Source organism: Glycine max, chromosome 11 (assembly GCF_000004515.6).
Source record: "Glycine max cultivar Williams 82 chromosome 11, Glycine_max_v4.0, whole genome shotgun sequence".
NCBI classification, from domain to species: domain Eukaryota; kingdom Viridiplantae; phylum Streptophyta; class Magnoliopsida; order Fabales; family Fabaceae; genus Glycine; species Glycine max.
In genome coordinates, this window is record NC_038247.2 from 37,746,365 (window position 1) to 37,768,748 (window position 22,384).

The following is a 22,384-nucleotide window of genomic DNA, read 5'->3' on the forward strand; positions in this document are numbered from 1 at the left end:
AAGACCATGTTAAGAAGTGAATTTGAGACGAAGGATTTGGGTGCAACCCAGAAGAATTTGACCAAGAATTCGGTTTATTATGAAATATGTAAGTAAATTGATGTGAGGTTAAATTTCATTTAAAATGTGATTAAAGATAAACTGTTTTCAGCAAAAAAGATAACCACATTATACAATCCAGTAGATATGATGACTAAGCCATTGTCTATTGAGAAGTTTAAGCATAATTTGTACTTGCTGAATGTTTGCATATGGGTGAATTGGCACTATAGGAAAGTAATTATTGGTTCTTGCTGCTAACTTGCAAAAATTCAGGTCAAGGTGGAGAATTATTGAGAAGTCTTGAGCTCATGTACCTGACGCCTTAAGTTTTAAGTAGACATATAATGAGTGGTTTTGTCTAAACTAAAAAAAATATTTTTAAAATAAATATTTTCTTAAGAAATAGATATAATTTATTTTTTAAAATCAACAGAAATTTATTTTCTTAGTAGAAATAATTTAAACAAACATAGTAAAAAAATTACTTATTTATTAAAATGCATTTTTTTATAAAATAAGTTTAAATAAACGGAAGAAATACGTCAAGTTCTCTTGATAATCACATGGTGTGGATATCTAGGTTTATAATAATTATGCCGAGTAATATATCAACTATAACACTAAACTCCGAACACAAATGGAAGGTAATTAAGAATTAATTTAGATAGTTTTTTCAATAAATATTTAAAATAAAAATAATTAAATAATATAATTTATCTTTTAATTAAATTAAATCAACTTGTACATTTTATCTTTCTTAAAGTTTCTCTATTTAACTTCTTCGTTACCATTTCTAAAGTTACCAGTATTTTAGGTGTCTTTTTTTTTTGTTTTTTTTAAAGACCAGTATTTTAGTTTACACAAATTATATTATAATTAAATTTTGTAGTACATAAAAGTTTTCAACCTATAAATTACATTTTAGATTTATGATAATATATATATATATATATATATATATATATATATGTATGTATATATTTATGATATAATCCTATTTTAATTTTTTCTACAAAAATATTGAAATTTAATTTAAAAATAAAGATAAAAATGATAGATTGAGAGATATAATAAATTATGAAAAATTCTTAAAAATACTATGGTTGAAGAAAAGATCTAAAAAATGTTCTCCTAAAAAAACAACTCTAGAAAATGTTTTCATTCAGCATAGCTATTCTAATTTATTACTTTCTTGTAAATTAAAATTGAAATACTTCTGTCAATTGAAAATTTCCCATTAAAATAGAAATCAATTCAAGTTAGGACTAACATATTTTTATCATAATGGGTGTGTATCTAAAATTCGGGTTCCATAAGCAAACAGATCGTGCCTTGGCTAGCTCCTTTGTTTTTCGCTGTCCCTGATCCTGTTTCAAGTTTCGGACAAGGTCCTGTAAGGTATTATATGTATAGTATGTTAGTATTACTATTAATGACCATGGTTATCTGATATCCAAATCTGAATTTATAGTAGTATTACTTGTTAACAATGTCACCGGATAAGAGAAACCATGAATTCAATCCACAAAATGACAAGACTCAGACCAAGAGAGGACATGAATGGCTTCAAATTGTGCATTTTGTATTAGTGCTTTCAATTTTAATTTTGGATGATAAGTTTCTACTAAACTCGAACTTGCCCTGGCATTCGAGACGACAAGTGTCAAATCTGTCTCCAACACTGAAGGTGAATGCCAACAAGCATTCTAGTGATCTAGTGCAAACACTGTAAATAACACTAATAGGGAGAATGTAGGATTAAGATATATAAACATAAATTAAGCACATGTTTTCATATGAAAAAAGCGTAATTACCTCTCTTCAATTTATTGAAGCCTTTTCATTCTTTAGAATCATATGAATTGCTTTAGACGTGTCCTCCTCAACCATTTCCCTCAGTAGATCATCTTCAATGTTCTATGCTCGCGAGTGTGAAGGGTTCTCCTCAAAAGCCTCACTAAAAATCATGCTAGTAACCCACTCTTTCCAAGTGGTTCTTATGTACTTATCTTCCTCCAATGTGCCTGTTGCCAAGAGCTGATACACATAAACCATCTTTTCTTGACCGGGACGAAAAGCGCGTGCAATAGCCTGCTTCATCTTCAATGGATTCCACGCTGAGTCCAAGAAAATCACTCTAGAAGCTACTGTTAAACTAATGCCTTCAGCTCAAGCTGTAATTGAAGCAAGGAGTACCTTTGATGCTCCTCCATGCTCCTCAAACTTGTCTATCACTTTCCCGCGTTCAAAGATGTCTAGTTCCCCATTAATCAACAGAATCTCTCAATCTTTTCTCCAGTTGAAGAATATCTCAAATAACTCTATTAGCAAATTCACAGGTGCAAGGTTGTGGCAGAAGATAAGTACTTTCTCTCTTGGCATAACACGGAAAACAAGGCTCAAAACAAATTTAACTTTTGATCCTGCTTTCATATCATACTTGTATTCTTCTAGCAACTTCAGTTGGCCCACTGTGAAAAACTTATTTGCACATGCAGTTGTTTTAACCAACCATGAATGTATTGATCCGAGAGTTACCAAAAGCTCTAGCTCCAGAGAGTAACCAATGCACTCGTCCATTCTCGTGTGCAGTTTTAACAAAATCTCATGCTGCTTGTCAGTTGTGTTCATTAGCAAACCAGGAGTACTATCAAAATTCGCACTCTCATAAGCATCTACAAAACCATTTGTGGTTCCTCTTAACATGTTTAGACCTTGCACCCTCTCATTTTCAATACCCGAGTCAATTTTCTTAGCAATGTTATCTAAGAAATTTTCTATCTCGCGACTCTAGCAAATGGCGTGTCTGTAATGCCGTTTTTTGGCTTTTCCTTCTGGTATTCGGGTCTAATGTATCCAGCACTTCGTAGATAAAATTTGGTCATGCCAAGAAAAGGGTGTTGAAGTATTCACAGAAATTGTTCTGAAATAATGTACCGGAAAGCAGTATCCTTAGATCTGTTTCCACTTTCATCAACCCTTTTCTCAACCTCGACTTAGTACTTCTTGGGTTGTGCCCTTCATCAAGTATCAAGATCCCAGGACCTTCCCTTAATGCTTTAACCATATATTTTCTATGGGCAAACTCTGAACCCTCTCTCATTAATGCTAGAAATGCAGTATAACTCATGACCAAAACACTTGGTTTCTCTTGCCACAGTTTTATCTTTTCCAAGCAGTTCAAAACATGCTTGACCTCTTTATTTGGATTTGGAAAACCAGGAAGAGCAATTGAATTTTGCTCAGTATCTCTCTGAGTTCCACCACGCCCATGAATCGGATACACTGGCATAAAAATCTCCCACTTGCTGAATTCTCTGCACCAAGTGTAAAGTGTGTTTTTTGGAGCAAGGATAAGAGGCTTCTTCCCTGGGAATTGCTTTAAATAGCTAACGAGAAATGCAATGATGAGAAAAGTTTTACCAGCTCCAGGAGCATGAGATATCACACATTGGATTCCGCATCCATAAGTTTTGGCTCTAAAGACCCTCCAATATTTTGCCAAAGAAATTCAAAAGCCTTCTTTTGGTGGTGATGCAACTTTTCTCTAAGTTGGGGAATTAACTTCCAAACGTTGTCATGTTCCATAGAGTTATGTTCATCTGTAGGAGCATGAGTTAAGAACAGATGTAAATCATCAACTTTATTAACCTTTTCCTTTGACTATTTTTCATTGCATTGCTTTTCCTCTTGGTGTCTCACTGAGCGTTGCGTTTCAATCTGCCAATATGAACAGGCTTTTGAACAAATTAGGAGGTTATAGTCAATATGAGGAACTATGTTTATAGTTGCATAGGATTTTTGAAAAGTGAATTAAAGAAATCAAACCTAACATAGTTTTGAACTTGACTTACAAAGGGTGGCGTAATATATTTTATCTCGGTTTTCACAAAGCCACATCTGTAGCAATAAATTCCAATTTCTTCAGAGAATCTGTAATCATGTGGACAAGTGTGATTAGATTCTTCCGTAGTCTCAGCAAAATTTGGCACCATTTGAACCCTGATGAGATAGTTAAATCGAAATTACCTTAGAAAAGAAGATAAAAAAAGAAGCTAGAATATATAAATACAAATCAAAGAAGGACAAAACTTAGTAGCAATTTCATCAGTATTATTGGTGTTGTTCTCTAATTGAAGTTTTATCTTGATAATCTGTCTTAACATTTAATGCAAACTTTTATTATGTAGATTACCTAAGTAAAGCTTCAATTTTGATTGAAGAACAACACCAATAATATTTAAAGAATTGCATCTAAGTTTTCTCCGTAAAAGAAATGCAACATAGAAAAGGGAATCAATTGTCACACCTCTGTTTCTTCAAGATAACTTGATGCCAGTGCCATTTCCATTTCGTTCCACAACATATCGATCTCAAGAGATTTGTTCCTCATCCTCTCTGAGGTATCTCTGCTTCCTTCTTTTGGTCAAAGTTGCCTATTTTCTTCCACTGGTCTATTACAGGTGGATCTTCTTTTGTTAGTGTTCTGTTAGCATTCTTTAAGTATGAATCTATCATTTCCTTGTAGGCAGTTGCATTTAAGCTTCTATCTTTGTAATAACTGTGTCCAGTATCATGGCTCCTGCTTCTTGAATACCATGATGAACCATGTCTTTTCTCTCTAACTCCTTTATTGAAATTTATGCCTTCCCTTCCAGGATAAAAATCTACATCATCTTCCAGACCAACCAATCTCTTCTTCTTAAGCTTAGGGGTGCTGTAATATGCATCACTTATTCTAGTAACATTGACATTGAGAGGATGATACTCAAGGGCTAATGTATCACCTTCTTCAAGAAGAGGAACACTAGCAAGTGGAGTTTGCTTGGCCTCACCTGACTTTAATTCCTTCTTTTCATTTCTCCTCTGGTGCACTAAAATCTCCTGGCAAGAACTCACTTCATGACCTTTTGACTATTGCCACCATTCTCTTGTGCTAGTGGCAATGGCTCTTTATTGTTGTCGTCGTCGTCATCTTTCCTTTTGTTTAACTTGTATGGCCAGGTTCGAAAATTACCAACCTTTGTTACATCAGAAACATTACCACAATCAGAGTAACGTTCAGGTTGTATGTTCCTTCGTTTCGATCGTCGTAAGCCCTCAACACCATTAGATGATAGCACTCCATCATAATGAGAATCATGTTCATGTCCACTTGTATCGATCGGTGTCAGTATCAAATAAAGCAACTAGATGAATAATAATAATAATAATAATAATAATAATAATAATAATAATAATAATAATAATAATAATAATATAGTTGCGTAGGTCGTTTCTAATTTTTTTCTTCTCCTACTCAAATTAAGAATTAGCATCAGATAATAATACAAATATATTTTTAAAAATAATTAATTAGTATTATGGCCCTAGTCGATGCCTAATTTAAAAATTAGTGTTGTCTTGGTTAACACTAAAAATATATTTTTAATTACTACTCCATCGTTTAAAAATGGCAATAACTTTAATTTTAAAAAATAATAATATCACATAATATTTCCATCATTTTTATATAAATATTTAAAAGTAAAAATAAAGTGTTATTATCAAGTATTGTTAAACATAGTTGGGTATTATAAATCAAAATAAAGAAATATTATATCAGTCAATCAAACTATTTTTTTAAAGAAATTTTAAATGCATGAATTTTCATGTTTTAATTTATATTTTTGTTATCAAAACTATTTTTTTATAATTAAATGCTAGGCATAGTTTGTACAAATCTTTTTGTTCTATATTGCAATTCTTGTTGGAGAATCCTTTCATATAAGAAAATATTATCGTGAAACAGCACACATTAAAATTTACTATTGCCTATTTGTTGTATGGTTTAATTTTTTTTATTGATCCTCTCTCAGCCACTATTGTGTATGCCATGGTTGGTTTAACCAGTTATTCTCGTTGACTACACATGTCGTCATTGAACCATTTGTATACAAACTTTTGTTGTGCGATATTTGTGGCACGATTGATTAAAATTATACCTTACGAGACTAAATTGAAATTCACTCTTCTTAGTTTAATTTTCGTTACACACTGGCCTTAGCTCAGTGATAACATATCAATTCTCTTTCCTTGCAAAAATTTGTCGAAACTCCAACTCGGACATTTTGACTAAAGTTATCATTGCTGTAATTGATTTTTGAACCCGTTGTAATAACTAACACCACAATATCAACTCATATTTTACTAAATATAATTATTTTATTTGCCAATTTGATTAGAGCATATAAAAATGCACATATATGCTTTTGTCCTATCTATTACTTTTGTTCTCTCTTAGGTACTGCTGCTTGTGTTTGTGTTTGTTGCGAACACCAACCCAAGAGAAAAAAGGTTTGTTTTTATGGTCAACTAATTTGCTTGGTACAAATTAACGTGTATATATATATATATACACATATATAATGAGTGAAAGTTCCATCACATTGTGCCAAATCATTTTAGTCGGTTTATTCTCTAAAGCCCTTCATTATGTCCTTAGGCCTATCAATACACCCAAATTCATCTGTTGCGTCATCGTAAGCTTTTCACCTATATTCTACATTTCTCATATATAGGTTAATTTATTAGTAATTTTAATTATATTACTATTGTTCAATAAACATCATAATCTTATGATGTTAATAATTTTACAGGCTGGCATTCTGTTGGGGCCAACATTCTTGGGGCGCCATGAAGAAATATTGAGGACTCTCTTTCCAGTAAAACAATCTATGTTTCTAAATACGTTGTCTAAAATAGGCACTACTTATTGCGTGTTTCTCACATATGTCTGAAAATGGACATGGTGACAACATTAAAATCAGCCAAACGTTGTTGGCGATTCGGTGTGTTTACCTTCTTGGCTTCTTTCTTGGTCACAGCAACCTTGTTTTCTTTGTATTCTCCCAACGGTGATGCTAAACAAAGTCAAATGTCAATACCACTTCCCCAACATCTTCACCTTGAGCAGTTTTGCTGTTTTATCCGAAACCTTGATGGAACGCAACCTCGTGGCCACGGAATTGGGCCAAATTGCTCTATCTTCAGCCATGATTAGAGAAATATTGCAATGGATTACGATGGAACTCCAATTCAACACAAAATTCAGCTTGCAATTTACAATCGTATTTTTGACAGGTGCAACTGGATTCGCTGTGTTATTACTTCTTATTATACGACCACTAGTGAATATTGTTGTGGAGAGAACACCACCGGGGAAGCCAATTAAAGAATCATACATTGTCTTGTTACTTCTGGGGCCTTTGGTTTGGGCAGCTATTAGTGACACATTTGGCATATATTTCATCATGGGAACTTTCCTCTATGGTTTGGTTTTGCTCAATGGACCCCCCCTCGCCACAACAATTATAGAGAGATGTGAATTGATCGTGTATGAGTTTTTTATGCCTTTCTTCTTCTCGTCCATTAGCACAAATTAAGATAGATTTGACTGCAATTCATGAGCATTGGAAGGTGGTTTTAGTAGTTCTGTCTATCTTGTTTGTGGGGTGTTTGTTGAAGGTACTTGCATGTGCGCTCATTTCTCCCACATATAATATTAAGCCCAAACATGGCGTTGTGCTTGGGCTCATATTGAAGGTCAAGGGTATAGTCGAACTCATCTTTTATAGTAGAATGAATAAACTCAAGGTAATGTATATATATTCTCTTATTAATTTCTCTACTTTACTAGAAAAAAGAAAATTATTGTATGATATTAGAACATTGCATGTCTATGATTCTAGTCAATCCTTACATGACATAGTCAAAGTTAATAAGACTCAATCGTGTGTTACGTGGTGTAGATTGACAACTAGGATCCAAAATACATGATAGTTCTAGATCATATAATAAAATTCTTTAAAGTGATCTGAATATCAATACTCATGCTTTTTAATTTGGGTGCTATATATAATGTTAGTGCAATGTTAAACCTAATGTATGTTACGATGTTACTTTTTTCAGGTTATTGATACAGAAGTATTTAGTGTAACAGTGATGTATGTGGTGGTCTTGACATCACTGTGCATACCCTTGATCAAATGCTTGTACAGGCATCGTCGAGTGTGTAAAACGCAAAGGCATACAAGAAGGCAGCGTTAAAACAATCCAAAACATCACCGAAAACACAGTTCAACATGGTTTCATGTGTACACACAGATGAAGACGTGCACAACATGATTGCCCTAATAGAAGCATGCAACCCTACCACACAAAGCCCCTTATATGTCTACGTGGTACATCTCATTGAGCTCGTTGCAAAAAGCACTCCCATTCTTCTTCCCATGAACAAGAACAATAGAAAATCTTTGTCCGTGGACTACCCCAACACCAACCATATTTTACGTGCCTTCGAGAACTACTCCAACAACTCAAGTGGTCCCCTAACCGTTCATTCATACGTTAACGTGGCTCCCTACAGAAGCATGCACGGTAACTATTGATGAATGGTAAGTGCACCAATAGGTTCAAACTAATAAAATTAAAACAAAAGTTAGAAGATCAAATCTAAAGAAACTTTATTTATATTTAGGTAGATAAATATTTTATCAATAAAAAAATTAAAGAAAATCTAGTTGAAAAGGTTATGAAAAAAAAATAAATTAAATTGTCAAAAAATTAAATTAAACAAAAAGCAAAATTAAACAAGAATTTAAATTAAAAGACAAAAAGATTAGAGAATCTAATAATATTATAAAAGTAAATTCAGAAAATAAGAATGTTGAAAATTTAGCCTATTAGAGCTACTCTTTGATGTAATGTTAATGATTTTTCTCTATTTATAATTATTTCAATTTACATATACATCTACTAGTATACTCTAAGTTTGATCCCCGCATGAAAATGGCTTAATTTATTTATTTTCTCTCCCAAATTTCTTTGTAAAACTAAAATAGTAAATTGTATTAAGAATAGACATGTATAACAAGCTAAACAAATATCGACTTATCCCTAGTGATGACTTTATTTAGATATTATTTCCGGATACTATTAGATAACAATGTTTTCCAACGCTATTCCTAAAACTTATCATGCAAATGGGTGATCAAGGCATAAACAATAATATTAAATGTAATATTCATAAAAAAATAGGAAGAGAAATTACATCAAGAGTAGTTGATTATCACGTTCTCAAGGGGGTTTAGTCTCTCATTGTCATGAAAGCTTTACCTTTACAAGAGGAAAATATTTAGTAAAGGAAAAAAAAGAGAAAGGGAATGGAGGAAAAGAATGACTATCAATACTTCATTCTCCTTCTTCTAGCCTTTGTCTTCTTCTATAAGAAATTATATTCTCTTAACTAGAATTCCAGTGTGTCTTTTTCTTCTTATCTTTTCTTCTTTTATAAGTGCAGATTAGCGAACTTCTTGCACCAAACTTGTCTTTACTTTCCTTAATTAGTCATAGTTTCCTTAGTTATTATGTTTTCCTTAATTATTATTCTTTTCTTAATTAGTCACGTTTTCCTCAATTAATTTTTTTTAATTAATCTTATTTTTCTTAATTAGTCTTCTTTCCTTAATTAGTTATGTTTTTCTCAATTAGCTTACTTTCCTTAATTAGTCTTTCTTTCCTTAATTAACTCGCTTTCCTAAGTTTTATTTTATTCACTAAGCATCATAAATTCATCACTTTTAATATTCTATACACTTAAATGATGTTAATTTAATAATTATTTATTCAAAAATAAAAATTAAGAGAAAAAAATTACAAATTTTTATATAATTTAACCCCCAAAATGTACTTATAATTAACCCTTATTATAGTAACAAAATAACTCGGTGCATCTTCTAATTATACCATTTCACCAAAATGATCAAACTCTAGGAAACCACGTGGCCAACACCATTCGCAACCTTAACACAAAGGGTACGTCGGGGATACTAGTGGATAGATACTCAGTGCTAAGTTGGAGTAGCTCCAAGTTGTCTTTTGATGTTGGTATCTTCTTCATTGGTGGAAAAGACGATAGAGAAGCATTGGCATTGGGGATTCAAATGTTGGAACGCCCCAACACTCGTGTCACTTTGTTCCGGTTTGTTTTGCCCACAAAGCAAGATTCAAAGTTTGTTATATACGGACTTAAAGAAAATGAAGAGGAGGTGTTAGAGAGCACGCTGGATGAGAGTTTAATAGATGAGTTTATTTCCAAGAATGATATTAGTAGTGATATTATTAATGTTGTTTACCATGAGGTTGTGGTGGAAGATTGCATTCAAGTGTTGGAAGCAATTCGTGGAATGGAGAAAGACTATGCGGATCAGCTGGGAATTTTGGGGGATATGTTGGCATCCAATGAGTTTTGTAATGGGAAAGTTCCCGTATTGGTGATGCAATGCGGTGATGAGAAGCGGGTAAAACAATTAGAAAAGGTTGGCCATAATCAACTCTTCCTTTAATCTTCTAGGAGCATTTTTGTTGATATATATTAATTAATTTGTTTATACAACTTTCTTTGGATGCTTTTGGATTGCATTAATCCGTTTCTTTTGCTCATCCCTATGCATGGTTGTAATTTTTTTTATTTTAATCCTTCGGTCTATTAAACAAAAAAGATTCTGATTAATAAAATTTAATAACTAATTATTTCATAATCAAATTCGGATAATATCCCCTCATTAATCATGTGTTCACTCACTTTATTATGCATAATTGTACATTACTTTTTATTTGGAGAGAAAATTAAATTCATGATGAATGAGTATGCTTTTTTGGGGTAGAAAATGAATATTCCTATTCATTGTATATTAAATTTAAAATTTGTATCATACCATGAGTTTTTGTAATGTCGTCAAAAATAGACTCTATTTTAAGTTTGTTATAACACGAAATACCAATTATTTCCCTTATCACTTTTTTCCCACCTTAACTAAAAAGTAACATAATAAAAATTTATTTGTTGCATGATTACACGTTTCTTTTACCACTTAAAGTAATTAGAAAGGCTTTAGTTATGGTGATTTTTTTAAGAATGAATAAAGAAGACATTTAATTTGAATTCAAATGAATTTCACATGACTCCGTACATTACTTTTATTTTGGCATATATACCATGTGGAGTATATAGTATCACTTGTCCTACAACCACATTTGATGAGACTTGCACTTTATGTGACATGAACATAAAAAAACATTGAAAAACAAATGTCACATCTGATACAACCTTCTTTAAAAAAAAATTTGATACAATCTTTTTAAAAGTCAATTTGAATAGTTTTTCAACAGGAGAAAAAAAAGATAAAATGAATTAAATTTGTTCTAAAAATTAAAATCAAATTATACAAGAAATAACTTTAAGGAATTTTTTTTTCAAAAAGAAAAATAATAGCATTGATTAAGAATAGGCCTTAAGTTTAAGCACAAGGTTTGCCCAAATAAAGACCAAAAAAGATAGTACAGATTACAGAACCCAACAATGTTCAGAGCTAGGAATATGCATGTAAAGGCAGCATTTATAGACCATCATGATTCATGACTAGCAAATGTCTAAAGGCACATAGATGAATTAATCTATGCAACAAAATCTGTCACCAAGTTACTGTAGCAGAATCATGCTTTTGAGGGAAGTTAAATAAGAAAACTTTTAAAAAGTTGGAAATGCACAAGTTATGAAGTTTGATTTTTTTTTTCTTTCTCGACAAGTAGTTGTTAAGAAATTTATACAGATTAAACATAAATAAAGTTTATGAATATATCCTTTCTTTTCATTCCTTTATTAAAAAAAAAAAACATAGGTCGAAGAAGAGGCCACCTTTAGAATTTATGAAGAAGGCCCAAAGTTTAATTCGATGAGATTATTGGGCTAAAACTCAAGAGGGCTACTGGACCAGTACATTTGCCACCCACTCACATGACCATCGACAGTAGCTTTCTGCTTCTCAATTACAATAGTCTACTCCATGTTAATACTCCTCTATCAGCTTGCACATTCAGCTTGATGAAAACCTACAACACTATCCGAAAAGTAGTTATCTTTTTATCCCATAATCCATATGTTGACGACATTCGTTGAGGGATTTGAATACCTGAAGCTATGATATGCACCCCTATGTATATACAATATACTGTAGAAAATTTTGTATCAGTTTATAATCGCAAATGGTTAGGGGACTTTGAAACTTAATAATTATGACATATAATATATTTATATTCAATAGACCAAGACTAGTAAAAAAATAAAGAAAAAGAAATCCAGGGCAAGAGACCAAGAGTTGTAACAAAAAAAATAAAATCCAGGTGATATATTTATATTCAAAACTTGCAATCTGTTTGTAACATGAACTCTGAGGGAAAAATAACATCATCAATTTAACTGGTTGGGCTATGACTATTTAGATGGTATATATTTGGGTTAAAACCGCATCACCACCTTTCCTAGGTTTCAAACCCAATTTATCTGTCTATAAAAAGAACGTAGAATCAAAACAAGCAATGAAGCAAAAAAAAAAACCCTCCCAAAATGCAAACATAAACCAGCTTCCAAACTAAGAAAATGAAACTGCAAAACTCCAATTGTTGGGGACCAACGATTATTTTGAAATGATATCCTAACAAAGAGGAAGATCCAGCGGAGGAGGCTCTATGGATTGCAACTTCCCAACTCCGTTCTCCACCAACAACACCGTAGCCAAACCCCATCCGATGTGAACGTCCAAGTGACAATGCAAAAGCCAGGCACCTACAATTAACATACATTATTGCATTAATTATGCAAATAAAGTGAAAAAAATATGAAATGATTGAGTTTTCTCCTTTTTATAAAAAGGACATTACACAAAAGAAAATTAGAAAGATAATATTATTTTTTTTATATTTTTCCATTTATTGAGTTAGAGATGAATCTTATTCACGTAATTGTAATTGGTTTAAGAAGATTTTATATTCATATAAACAAAGTGAAACTCGTGTATGTGAATCCTTGGTTGGAAAGAAAGTATTATATATATATTGATAAAGAAATATAATGAATATTTATATTTTACCAGGGTTATCAGCGACAAATCGAATAACAGCCCATCCATTTACAGGCACGGCCACAGTGTTCCTCAAAGGTGGATCAACAAGGTTGAATTTGGCCGTATCTTTCTTGGCGTCGAAGTTTCCGAACCCCTCAGCAACGATGTAGAAATCGTAGCCATGAAGATGGATAGGGTGGTTCTCAGGAGTAACAATGCTAGTGTCCTGCAACACAATCTGCACCCTGGACCCAAACTTCAACTTGTGTGCCTTTGTCCCGGGAACAGGTTGCCACAGCGAACGACTCACGTTGCCGGTGTAATCAAACTTCACCGGCGGCTTCCCCGGAAAATCAGTGGTGAACACTCCGGGGATTCCGAGGTGGTGAGCCTGCAAGATGGACACGTTGTTCGGGAGAACGAAAGACACGTTGTTCATGCTCGCAGTGAACCTCGTCCCATTAATGGGTCCCTGGTATACAAAGTAGTTGAAAGAATAATTATCTTCATAAATGATTCTAGTTGTATATGAGATCGATCCATGTAAAGTTTGTGTAATGCATAGAGTAAAAAAGATTCAAAAGTGCTTGTATAAGACTAAAAAAAATATATGGTTTTTAAGAATAGTGACTAAAATGTAAAGTTTGTACAATTATACCGAGAAAATAAATCATTTTTGATAAGATACTTACATGCAATTTAAATTAATGATAATTGCAACAACAAAAAAGTTAAAATTTTGACACAAAAATAAAATGATAACAAAATTAGGTCAATAGTACAATACCTGACACCTCTTTGGTCCAAAGTTTTTGGGGCACTTGTTGATTCCTAAGCCCACAGTGAAGAACAGGCTCTGGTCGATTTCAGCGGGGACTTCAACTTTTCTAGGGCTTCTAAAGCTTTTGCTGAAGGCAGTGACTGTGTTTGTATCGTTGTAGGCAGGGAGTGAGGGCATGATCGGTTTGGTTTTTTTCTTCAGTGCTCCTTTGGAATGATGGTGAGAATGATTACTGTGATGAGGTGACTTGTATTCGAGTATGGCGGTGGTGGTGGTGTTGTCGAACGCGGCGTTTTGGGCAGATTGGTACGCACGCGCCGCCATGTAGTAGGGGGAAGGTGGCTGGTCGCCGGTGATCAATACATCGGTGGTTTGACCGGGTCCTAGCATGAGGACTTTGGTGGTGAAGGGTTTGAGGTAGGAGGCGTCGGCGCCAACCACGGTGAGTTTGTGGTTTGCGACGGTGAAGAAGAGAGGTTGATTGAGTGCAGCATTGATAACACGTAGAAGGTTAGTCTCGCCGGAATGGATTGGAACAATGGTAGTGTCTGCATTTCCATGTCAAAGAAAAAAGGTCATATTCATGAAATCAAAGGGTAAAACAATTTATTGGATCTATTTTTAGATTGAGTTTTTTTTTTTTTTTAAAAAAAAAGAGATACTTTTAAGCAAGAAAGGATCCTTGTAATAAAAAATAGTAAAAAATTTATATAATGATAGGATAATGAATGTTTAAATTGTTATTTAATTACAAATTAAAACTAATTTAGTGAATTTTATAATAATTATTTAAAAATTAATTTTCTAAGAAAATTTAAGAAATTAAAATGATACATCATCTAAATAAATGAAAAGTATGATTAACTTATGTTTTAAAATGCCTTTTTGTCATCTGCTTGTGCTCTTTTGTTATTGACTTGCGGGCAAGCTTGTTGGTTGCAGAAAATCATTAGAAGCAGGTTTCATGTATAAAATCTCTTCGCTTTAAGTCATTTCGATGAGTTTTTTTAACGGACAACTTTATAATATAATTATTTTGAAGAAAAAGTGAGTTTTTCTTTCTAATTTATGAAAAAAATATCAAATTATATATTTTTTAAATTTGTTTTGCTAATTTTCGCTAAAACTTGCAATTTTTAAACTATATTTTTTCTTAAAAGTCTTCTGTCTTTTTTTTTTATTTTTATTTGGTGGGGAAGACACTTTTTGTCTTTAAAAGAGAATAAAAAGTAGAAAGGCCATCAAATAGACGCTGTACCAAAAGGCAAACCTATTGTTGACTTGTTTCATAAATAATTGACATCTTTAATAATTTCATATCATATGTCTTTTTCCTAAAAACGCTTCTCTTTTTCATGACTACATATCTTGTTTTAATTATGTCAAATCTTTTGCAAAGTAAATTTATTAAAACAAGACATGTGACATGTTCATTGTAGTCAAAATTAAGAAGAAATCAAACCTTTGCTAGAGCACTTGTAAAGATCACCAGGTTGACCATTGATAGTGTATGCATCAGACACGTTTGGAGCTCCCCCAGTTCGCGTGGCCTGCCTCACAACATCAATAGGGTTTGCGTCCCACCATTCCCCTAAATATTCACCATCATCACTTTCACCGTTTAATCTTTGTCCAAAAGCAAATTAAACAACAAAAAACAATAATTTCTCTCTCTCTCTCTCTCTCTCTCTCTCTCTCTCTCTCTCTCTCTCTCTCTCTCTCTCTATATATATATATATATATATAGTCTCTTTGCTTCAAAAGTAGTATTAATTAATTCCAACTATCACAATCACTTTTTAGTTTTTAATTAATCTTAATTCTTTTTTAGATTGTTGCCTCCATGCATGTTTTTCATCAATGTTATAATTACAAATAGTGCATGCATGGGTAAATTAATTAACAAGGAAAAATTACCAAGAAGAATGGGTGTTTCGTGCTTAGGCTTGGGGAAAGGGTAGGGTTCTCCTTCCCTAGGACGAATGATTAAAGCACCGTAAACAGTGGCCCTTAACCATGAGCTATGAGCGTGCCACCAAAGTGTGCCTTCTTGTCCTTGAACGGTAAAACGGTAGGTGTAACTTCCTCCAGGACGAATCGGGCACTGAGTCACAAATTCTGGTCCATCTGCCCATCCTGTTCTCATTTGCCTAACACCGTGCCTAAGAACACATATTATAATTAAGAAAGAATACGAGCAATAAAAATCACTTTCAATTATATTAATTCACTCCTAAAATGAAGTCTTAATTTGGACTCTTTCTTGCTTTTAAAACTTTCTTGATGGTATCACATACGTACGTACGTACGTATCATGTGGTATGTATTAGGATTATGAGAAATTATTAGTTTTACATATGTGGTTGTCAATGCTTTTCATTTTCACATTCTAATGGAACGCATTCACCCTTTGGGAGATAGAAAAATGAGAATAGAAGAGAGAATACATGATAAATATCATGAGAAGGAAAGTAAGGTAAAAAATTAGAATGCCAAAAAGTAAAAAGTGTATATATATTTTTATATTATTCTTCACGTGGCGTAGAGAGAGACTCTTTCCATTTTAATATAAAAAGGAGTGTAAGGAGTAGTATATGTATATATAACGTACGTGAGAAAAATGTTTTTCGTAAGAGTGTAATGTCTATGTCTATAAATCGTGGTAAGGACTAAGGAGACGTGCAAAATTAAGTAAAGTGTCTTCATAATGTAAAATGAAATTAAGATGCTAGCTTGATATTATACCAATGAATGGTCACATTGTAACGAGCTTTGTTAGTGACTTTGACAACCAAAGTGTCTCCATTGTTGATTTCCAACGTTGGGCCCGGGTATTGCCCATTCACGGTGATGCTGTTGTGGGTTTTGCACAGCCTCTTCACTGGAGTTGCTTCAACCTATTCCATTACAATCAGCTAGGTAATTATTATCTAACGAAAAAGAGTAAAAAATTAAACAAGAAAAAAATAAGCCCCGAGAAAATAATTGAGAAAGAGAAAGAGGGTGAGAGAACGTACAACAAACTCGTGCTCGTGAATTTTGGCATTTGCTGAAGCTAAGATCAGAACAAAGATCATGGCTAATAAGAAGATGGAGGAGTGTTTGGCATTCATGTTAATGAACTTGACAGACTCCATTTTTTTTATGAGCAATTAACACCTTAGTGTGAATGCTGAAGGTTAAGGTTGCAATGCATGTAAGAGTGGGAGAGGGTGCTTTTATAGGGTGGATTAGAGGTGAGGGAGAGAGATAAAGTCCTTTGAGGTTGGCAGATTAGGTTAATTTAAGGTCAAACTCAAAAGGGAAACTTAACTTGGTTCAAGCATATAAGAGTTGTTGCACCCGCTAGTTAATTAAGTGCATGAATGCTTACTTCAGAAGTCTTTAGTTAGGGGTTGAAATTGAATTTGTCCCAAGAATAATTATATTGAGACTTTGTTTAGTTTATATGACGGGTTTTAATTAATATGCTGGTTTTACACTTTCTAGCTCGCATTCAAGAGGCACGTAACAAGGTTAATTAATCCCTTATTTTACCAAGACCATTATATATATATATATATATATATATATATATATATATATATATATATATGTTCCTGATTCATTTTTATTTGATATATAACTGATATTTTTAATTTATACTAAAAACTAGTTAATAAAACTAGATTATATATATCATGTGGAGATTGACTGTGAATAATAATTTTAGATTATGTGATAATTTCTCTCCTTTACCACTTATATATATCCATTCCTGTTTTAACAAAAGTATAACGTACAATCCAAAAGCAAAAAGACTAATTAAAACAGAAAGCATTTTAACTTTATTCTTTCCTTAGCAAGTCAAGCTCGCCATTGCAAATTACCAACAGCCTTAAATTCTTGAAAATTAATTACGTGCAGAAAACTGCATATAATAATTTAGTGTAAACCGTCAACTTAACATTCTTTTCATGTAAGGAATTCTTGTGATTTGTGGAAAAGGGTATATTTTGATGCTAAAGAGTTCAAGCCAAAGATCGTGCCACTTTTGCATTAGTCCAATTTGACTTCTTTTTTTTTCTTTTTCTTATTTAGGTGATTGATTGTGGGACAAAGCGCCCAATAATATTTATTCTCTTTGGTCATTAAAAAAAAGCTTTAAATCCTAACCTCTAATGATCATTTTTTTAATGAAAAAGTAATCCGCGTTATTCAATTATTCTTTATACCCGGATAATTAATTAGGCTAATAGTTTTGATTGATTATACCTAGATAAGTACCGTAGACTTCCATGATGCGTGCAGCAAATAAAATAAAGTACTATAATTAACTAAAGTGATTTGATTGCATCTAACAAGAATTTAGTTAGAGATACTTATGAAAAACATTTCTCAAGTATTAAATTAGGTGGTCTGTCATCCAACATAACTTAACTAATTTTATTTTACGCATGGATGAGATCAGCAAAGAATTACACGCACACGAATGTCATACTCAAAGATACGTACTTGGATGTACCAGGCACACATCATTTTTATTTTTGACTAACATTAGGTCACCATACTGCCACGTGTTCAGCTATAATACCATTACCATGGCTTAAAAATTTTCAAATGTTAGACAATATATAGGAGAATATGGTTTTTGCTATATTTTCAATGATCTGTTAATTGTTTGATTCCCCTCAATTGTTTTTTTTAACACAGCTCGAAAGCTAAGTAATGATCAATTACTTAATTGAAAGGACCTCTTTATGTTACATTAAGAATTAATTTTTCATTTGGTAAAAAAATGTTTTTTCATACCATACATATATAGGATACGATCAAATCATATTAGATGTGAAACTTTCACACTTTCATTACTTAAGAATATAAATTAATTCATATAATAATCATTGAGTTGAAAGTTTTTACAAAATAAAAAATTTATGAAAATTCATACAAATAAAAAAGTAATAATTATTTATTATATTATTTTTATTTTGATAGATAATCTTATTTAGAATATAAATAAATGCTTGTTGATGGCTCATAATATAACAAATGTTCAATTTATATAAAAAAATAACATGCATAATTAAAAAAGATAATATCAAATTACTTGAGACTTTCACTGGGGTAGGTTGATGAATTGTTTTTATTCGTAGGAATCAGAAAAATGATTTATAATAATTCACTTAATATGTTGAATCAATTCTACTAGATCCTTCTTTATAAGTTGCGATTTAACATAGGTAAACTAACTGCAATTTAATTTTATTTGCTTGGTCTATTTTGGGAGGATGAGTTGTATTTTATTTTGATATATGGTGGGTGGAATTTATTAAGAGAGGGACTCTTATAGTTACTCTTGGAATAACTTGATCAAAATAAATAGTTAACATATATATTTAAATGATTGTATTAACGTGATGATTATTATGATTTTGTAGAAAAAATATCAGAAAATGATAATGATTTCTCATAATATAATGTATTTGTATATTTTAAAGTTAGGTAGATAAAATTGAATTTAAATTGTTAGATATAATTAAAATACATTAACATGACTTTTAACAAATTGATATATAAACACTTAAAAAATTTTCAATTAATGACTATTTACATATATTGTTATTATGAAAATAACACCAATTACTAATTAGAAATTATCATTGACATTGCTTTTAAAATAATTTTATAAAAATCGATAAATTTATTATAATATAAAAATTGTTTAATAACGTAAGTGTACATCTTATTTTCTAAAATATAAATAAAAATTACTAGACCAAGCAATATGGACCTTGTGCTTTCTGAACATATATAACACGAAAATTGCATAATTATTTTTCCACCTTCAAGCTAAATCCGCAACGTACTGTGGACCCTCATGAGTGTGAGGATCTTCCACAGGTCACTCACTTGCTTTGACATCTGAAAGATCCTTCTCGAGTAAATCGTGGAAACAAGAACAAGCTTGGACTGGTCTACGATTTAGTGTTCTTATTCCAAGTAATATAAAAATCTTAAATCTCAAGGAATGATGCAATGCTTCCTCTAATTGTCAGATATCCCTCCCACGCACCTAATCTGAATGTTGTGTCTAAATTGGCATAAAAGGTTTGATTGATGAATGATGTCTACATGTGAGTTTGATAACAACAGCTACCCCTTAGCCAAGCCACTAACTAGGACATTAGTTTTGGTTGGTTGTCAGACAAACCGTTAGACCCTGAGAACGAAAGCGTGTCAAACAAAAGATAATAGACTTCAATTAATATAAAAAGAGATGATCAGAAACCAAATTGAGATTTGATAGGTGAACTATAAATCATGACAGTGCATTAGACAAGTTGGTAGAGTTTGTTACTGACCCATCTGATTCTTAAGAAAGGCAAAAATAGGAACTACACCAGATGTCGCTAGCTAGCGATCGATAACGTGCAAATTATAAATAAATGGCTTTATTTGAAAGTTCATCTTCATATGGTTAGTTATAATTGGGTCAAATTCTTAATTTATTAGAAACGTGCACTTCATTTTGAGTGTATAAAGTTGGAAGAAGAAAAGGAATATAGAAATTAAAAAAATAGAGAAAAATCAATAGATGTAATTATTAAATTTTATAGTGCAGCAAAGACATCCGAAAGGTCCCCTTAAAAACTAGTTCATAAGGGGGTGGTCTACCCAGCTATATAAACACTTATTATGTTGATGAATTACCCGATGTGAGACTATTCTTAACCGTAATAATTAAGTTATGTTTATGTTATGGAAAAAGAAGACAAAATAAAAATGAGAAGAAATTCCTATGAGATTGAGAAGATATGAATTGTATTTTTTTAAAATGATATTTGTATACAATAATTTTTGTCGAAGAGAAGATTAATCTTTAGTAACTAACTAAAAATACACATAAGATAATTATTTTTCTCGTAACATAATTTATTTCATAAAAAAGATTAATCAGAATTCAAATATTGATCATTTGATTAAAAAATATAAGTTGTTAACCAGTGTATATTCATATACAAAAATCCAATTAACTATCTAACTTTTGATTCCACCACACATCAATATATATTCTCTCTGACCGAAAATTATGATGGTTAGTAAACGAAATTAAAGACAAATACACCATGTTCTTTTGTTTCAAAATGGGGCCTTCTTAAGGGTCACGCCCAATGATACGTTGTTGTTTAAGTTGTTAAAATGCATGTTACCCTCCTCATGAAGCTATAATAGGTTTCAGAGATAGTCTTTAGAAGTTCGATAGAACATGTGGATCTGGGAGTGAGAGTGAGGTCGTATGTCGCTATAATGCTGTATAAACTTTTGGTGAGCATGCATTGCCATTTTGTGGGTTTCGGTGATAGTCTTCTCAAGTTCATTAGTCTTTACAAGTTCAATATAGATAGATAGAATTTGTGGACCTTGGAGTGAGAGAGGTCGAAAGTCACTATAATGCTGTATAAACTTCTGATGGGCATCCAATATGTCCCCTAGGGGCAACAGGGTACCTAATTAATTGGTACCACAACGGGGAGAAAATCGATCAACACGTTTCTGGAATATACATATATACCTAGAATTGAAGGGCAAGCTCAATTAATCAAGTTAAACATGAATTCAACTAATAGAAATTAAATTGAAATTTTGTTACTCGGGACCATTAGTTATAATAAAATGCGTTGCACAACTTCCAACGCTTTTGGCATAGAATTAAGCACTGATGGTAATATAAAAAATACTTTTAACCTCAGTTATTTTGGATTTTTTGTTGAGTAAGTCAATCAATTTTAAATTTTGCTTTCTAAATCAACTATTAAAAAAACTAATGCAGAAATACATCTACATCGTGGCTAGAATCGATCTAGAAAACTTTTTTTAATGTAATTAATTTCTAACTTTTTGCATCAATATTATGAATAGAGTCAATCTAAAAAAAACTATATATATTGGTTCTAGTCTTTTGGCATAGCTACAACTGATTTAAAAAGTGACTTTCATTGATTACGATTATACAAATGTGGAAAGACTATTTAAAATTTATATATATGGAAGAGAATTCAGATGTTTTAAGAGTAAGTATAAAAAATTACATTAAAAAAAAATTCATTGATATATTAAAAAAAATCATAATATTATAAAAACCGAATAATTGAAGACGTGCACATTAGTAATGTACTATGGTAGAACATCCAATGCACATAATTGTTTGTTGGTCAAATGATATTGGCAGTACTCTTTGATCTACCCATGAGATGGTGTCTCTTCAGCACCAACTTAGAAGTGTTAGTCTGAAGATTGTTTGTATATGTGGTTTTGGTTGATACTAGGTTTGGCAGTGGTTGAAAGACATTTCCTCTTGGATTATCACACAATCATTTGTGGAATTTTTTATGTTTTGCTTAAATATTCTTCATTTAAAGTTTCATTACTAATTATCAGTTTAAGAAATAAATAGAACAAGTAGTATTGATATTAAATTTTGCAAATTATATCCAAACCTAGTCGCTAACAATATCTGAAATATTGTTACACTTGATTGTGTGATACTGTGATCTATTTATGTTTTCTTTTTTGACTGATAAGTCTGATTTAACGATAGGGTTATTTCCATCCTCTTTTTAGGCTGACATTATATTTG

The 22,384-nt window shown here is 31.9% G+C and overlaps 2 protein-coding genes and 1 pseudogene across 2 annotated transcripts; 1 reads left to right on the plus strand and 2 right to left on the minus strand.

Moving 5' to 3' along the window:
- Positions 1-1,689: 1,689 nt before the first annotated feature.
- On the minus strand, positions 1,690-4,037 carry LOC100809824 (SNF2 domain-containing protein CLASSY 1-like; annotated as a pseudogene).
- A 3,069-nt stretch (positions 4,038-7,106) lies between these two features.
- LOC102659995 (cation/H(+) antiporter 15-like) lies at positions 7,107-10,427 on the plus strand. Its single transcript, XM_006591741.1, has 5 exons — positions 7,107-7,358; positions 7,549-7,677; positions 7,993-8,095; positions 8,188-8,460; positions 9,856-10,427. Exons 1-5 carry the CDS (start codon positions 7,107-7,109, stop codon positions 10,425-10,427), a joined length of 1,329 nt encoding a protein of 442 aa, XP_006591804.1.
- A 1,812-nt stretch (positions 10,428-12,239) lies between these two features.
- On the minus strand, positions 12,240-16,959 carry LOC100808948 (laccase-12). Its single transcript, XM_003538437.5, has 7 exons — positions 16,782-16,959; positions 16,510-16,661; positions 15,682-15,926; positions 15,227-15,355; positions 13,771-14,312; positions 13,011-13,455; positions 12,240-12,706 (listed from the first exon to the last, which is right to left on the minus strand). Exons 1-7 carry the CDS (start codon positions 16,899-16,901, stop codon positions 12,576-12,578), a joined length of 1,764 nt encoding a protein of 587 aa, XP_003538485.1. The 5' UTR covers positions 16,902-16,959; the 3' UTR covers positions 12,240-12,575.
- Between the last annotated feature and the right edge of the window lie 5,425 nt (positions 16,960-22,384).

Coding starts and splice junctions, on each gene's coding strand:
- LOC102659995 (XM_006591741.1), top strand. CDS start 7,107: ATGGAACTCCAATTCAACACAAAATTCAGCTTGCAATTTACAATCGTA. Junction 7,678..7,992: donor GTAGAATGAATAAACTCAAG/GTAATGTATATA, acceptor TACTTTTTTCAG/GTTATTGATACAGAAGTATT. Junction 8,461..9,855: donor TCCCTACAGAAGCATGCACG/GTAACTATTGAT, acceptor ATCAAACTCTAG/GAAACCACGTGGCCAACACC.
- LOC100808948 (XM_003538437.5), bottom strand. CDS start 16,901: ATGGAGTCTGTCAAGTTCATTAACATGAATGCCAAACACTCCTCCATC. Junction 13,456..13,770: donor TTGGACCAAAGAGGTGTCAG/GTATTGTACTAT, acceptor TTTGTATACCAG/GGACCCATTAATGGGACGAG. Junction 12,707..13,010: donor ATTTGTCGCTGATAACCCTG/GTAAAATATAAA, acceptor TGTTAATTGTAG/GTGCCTGGCTTTTGCATTGT.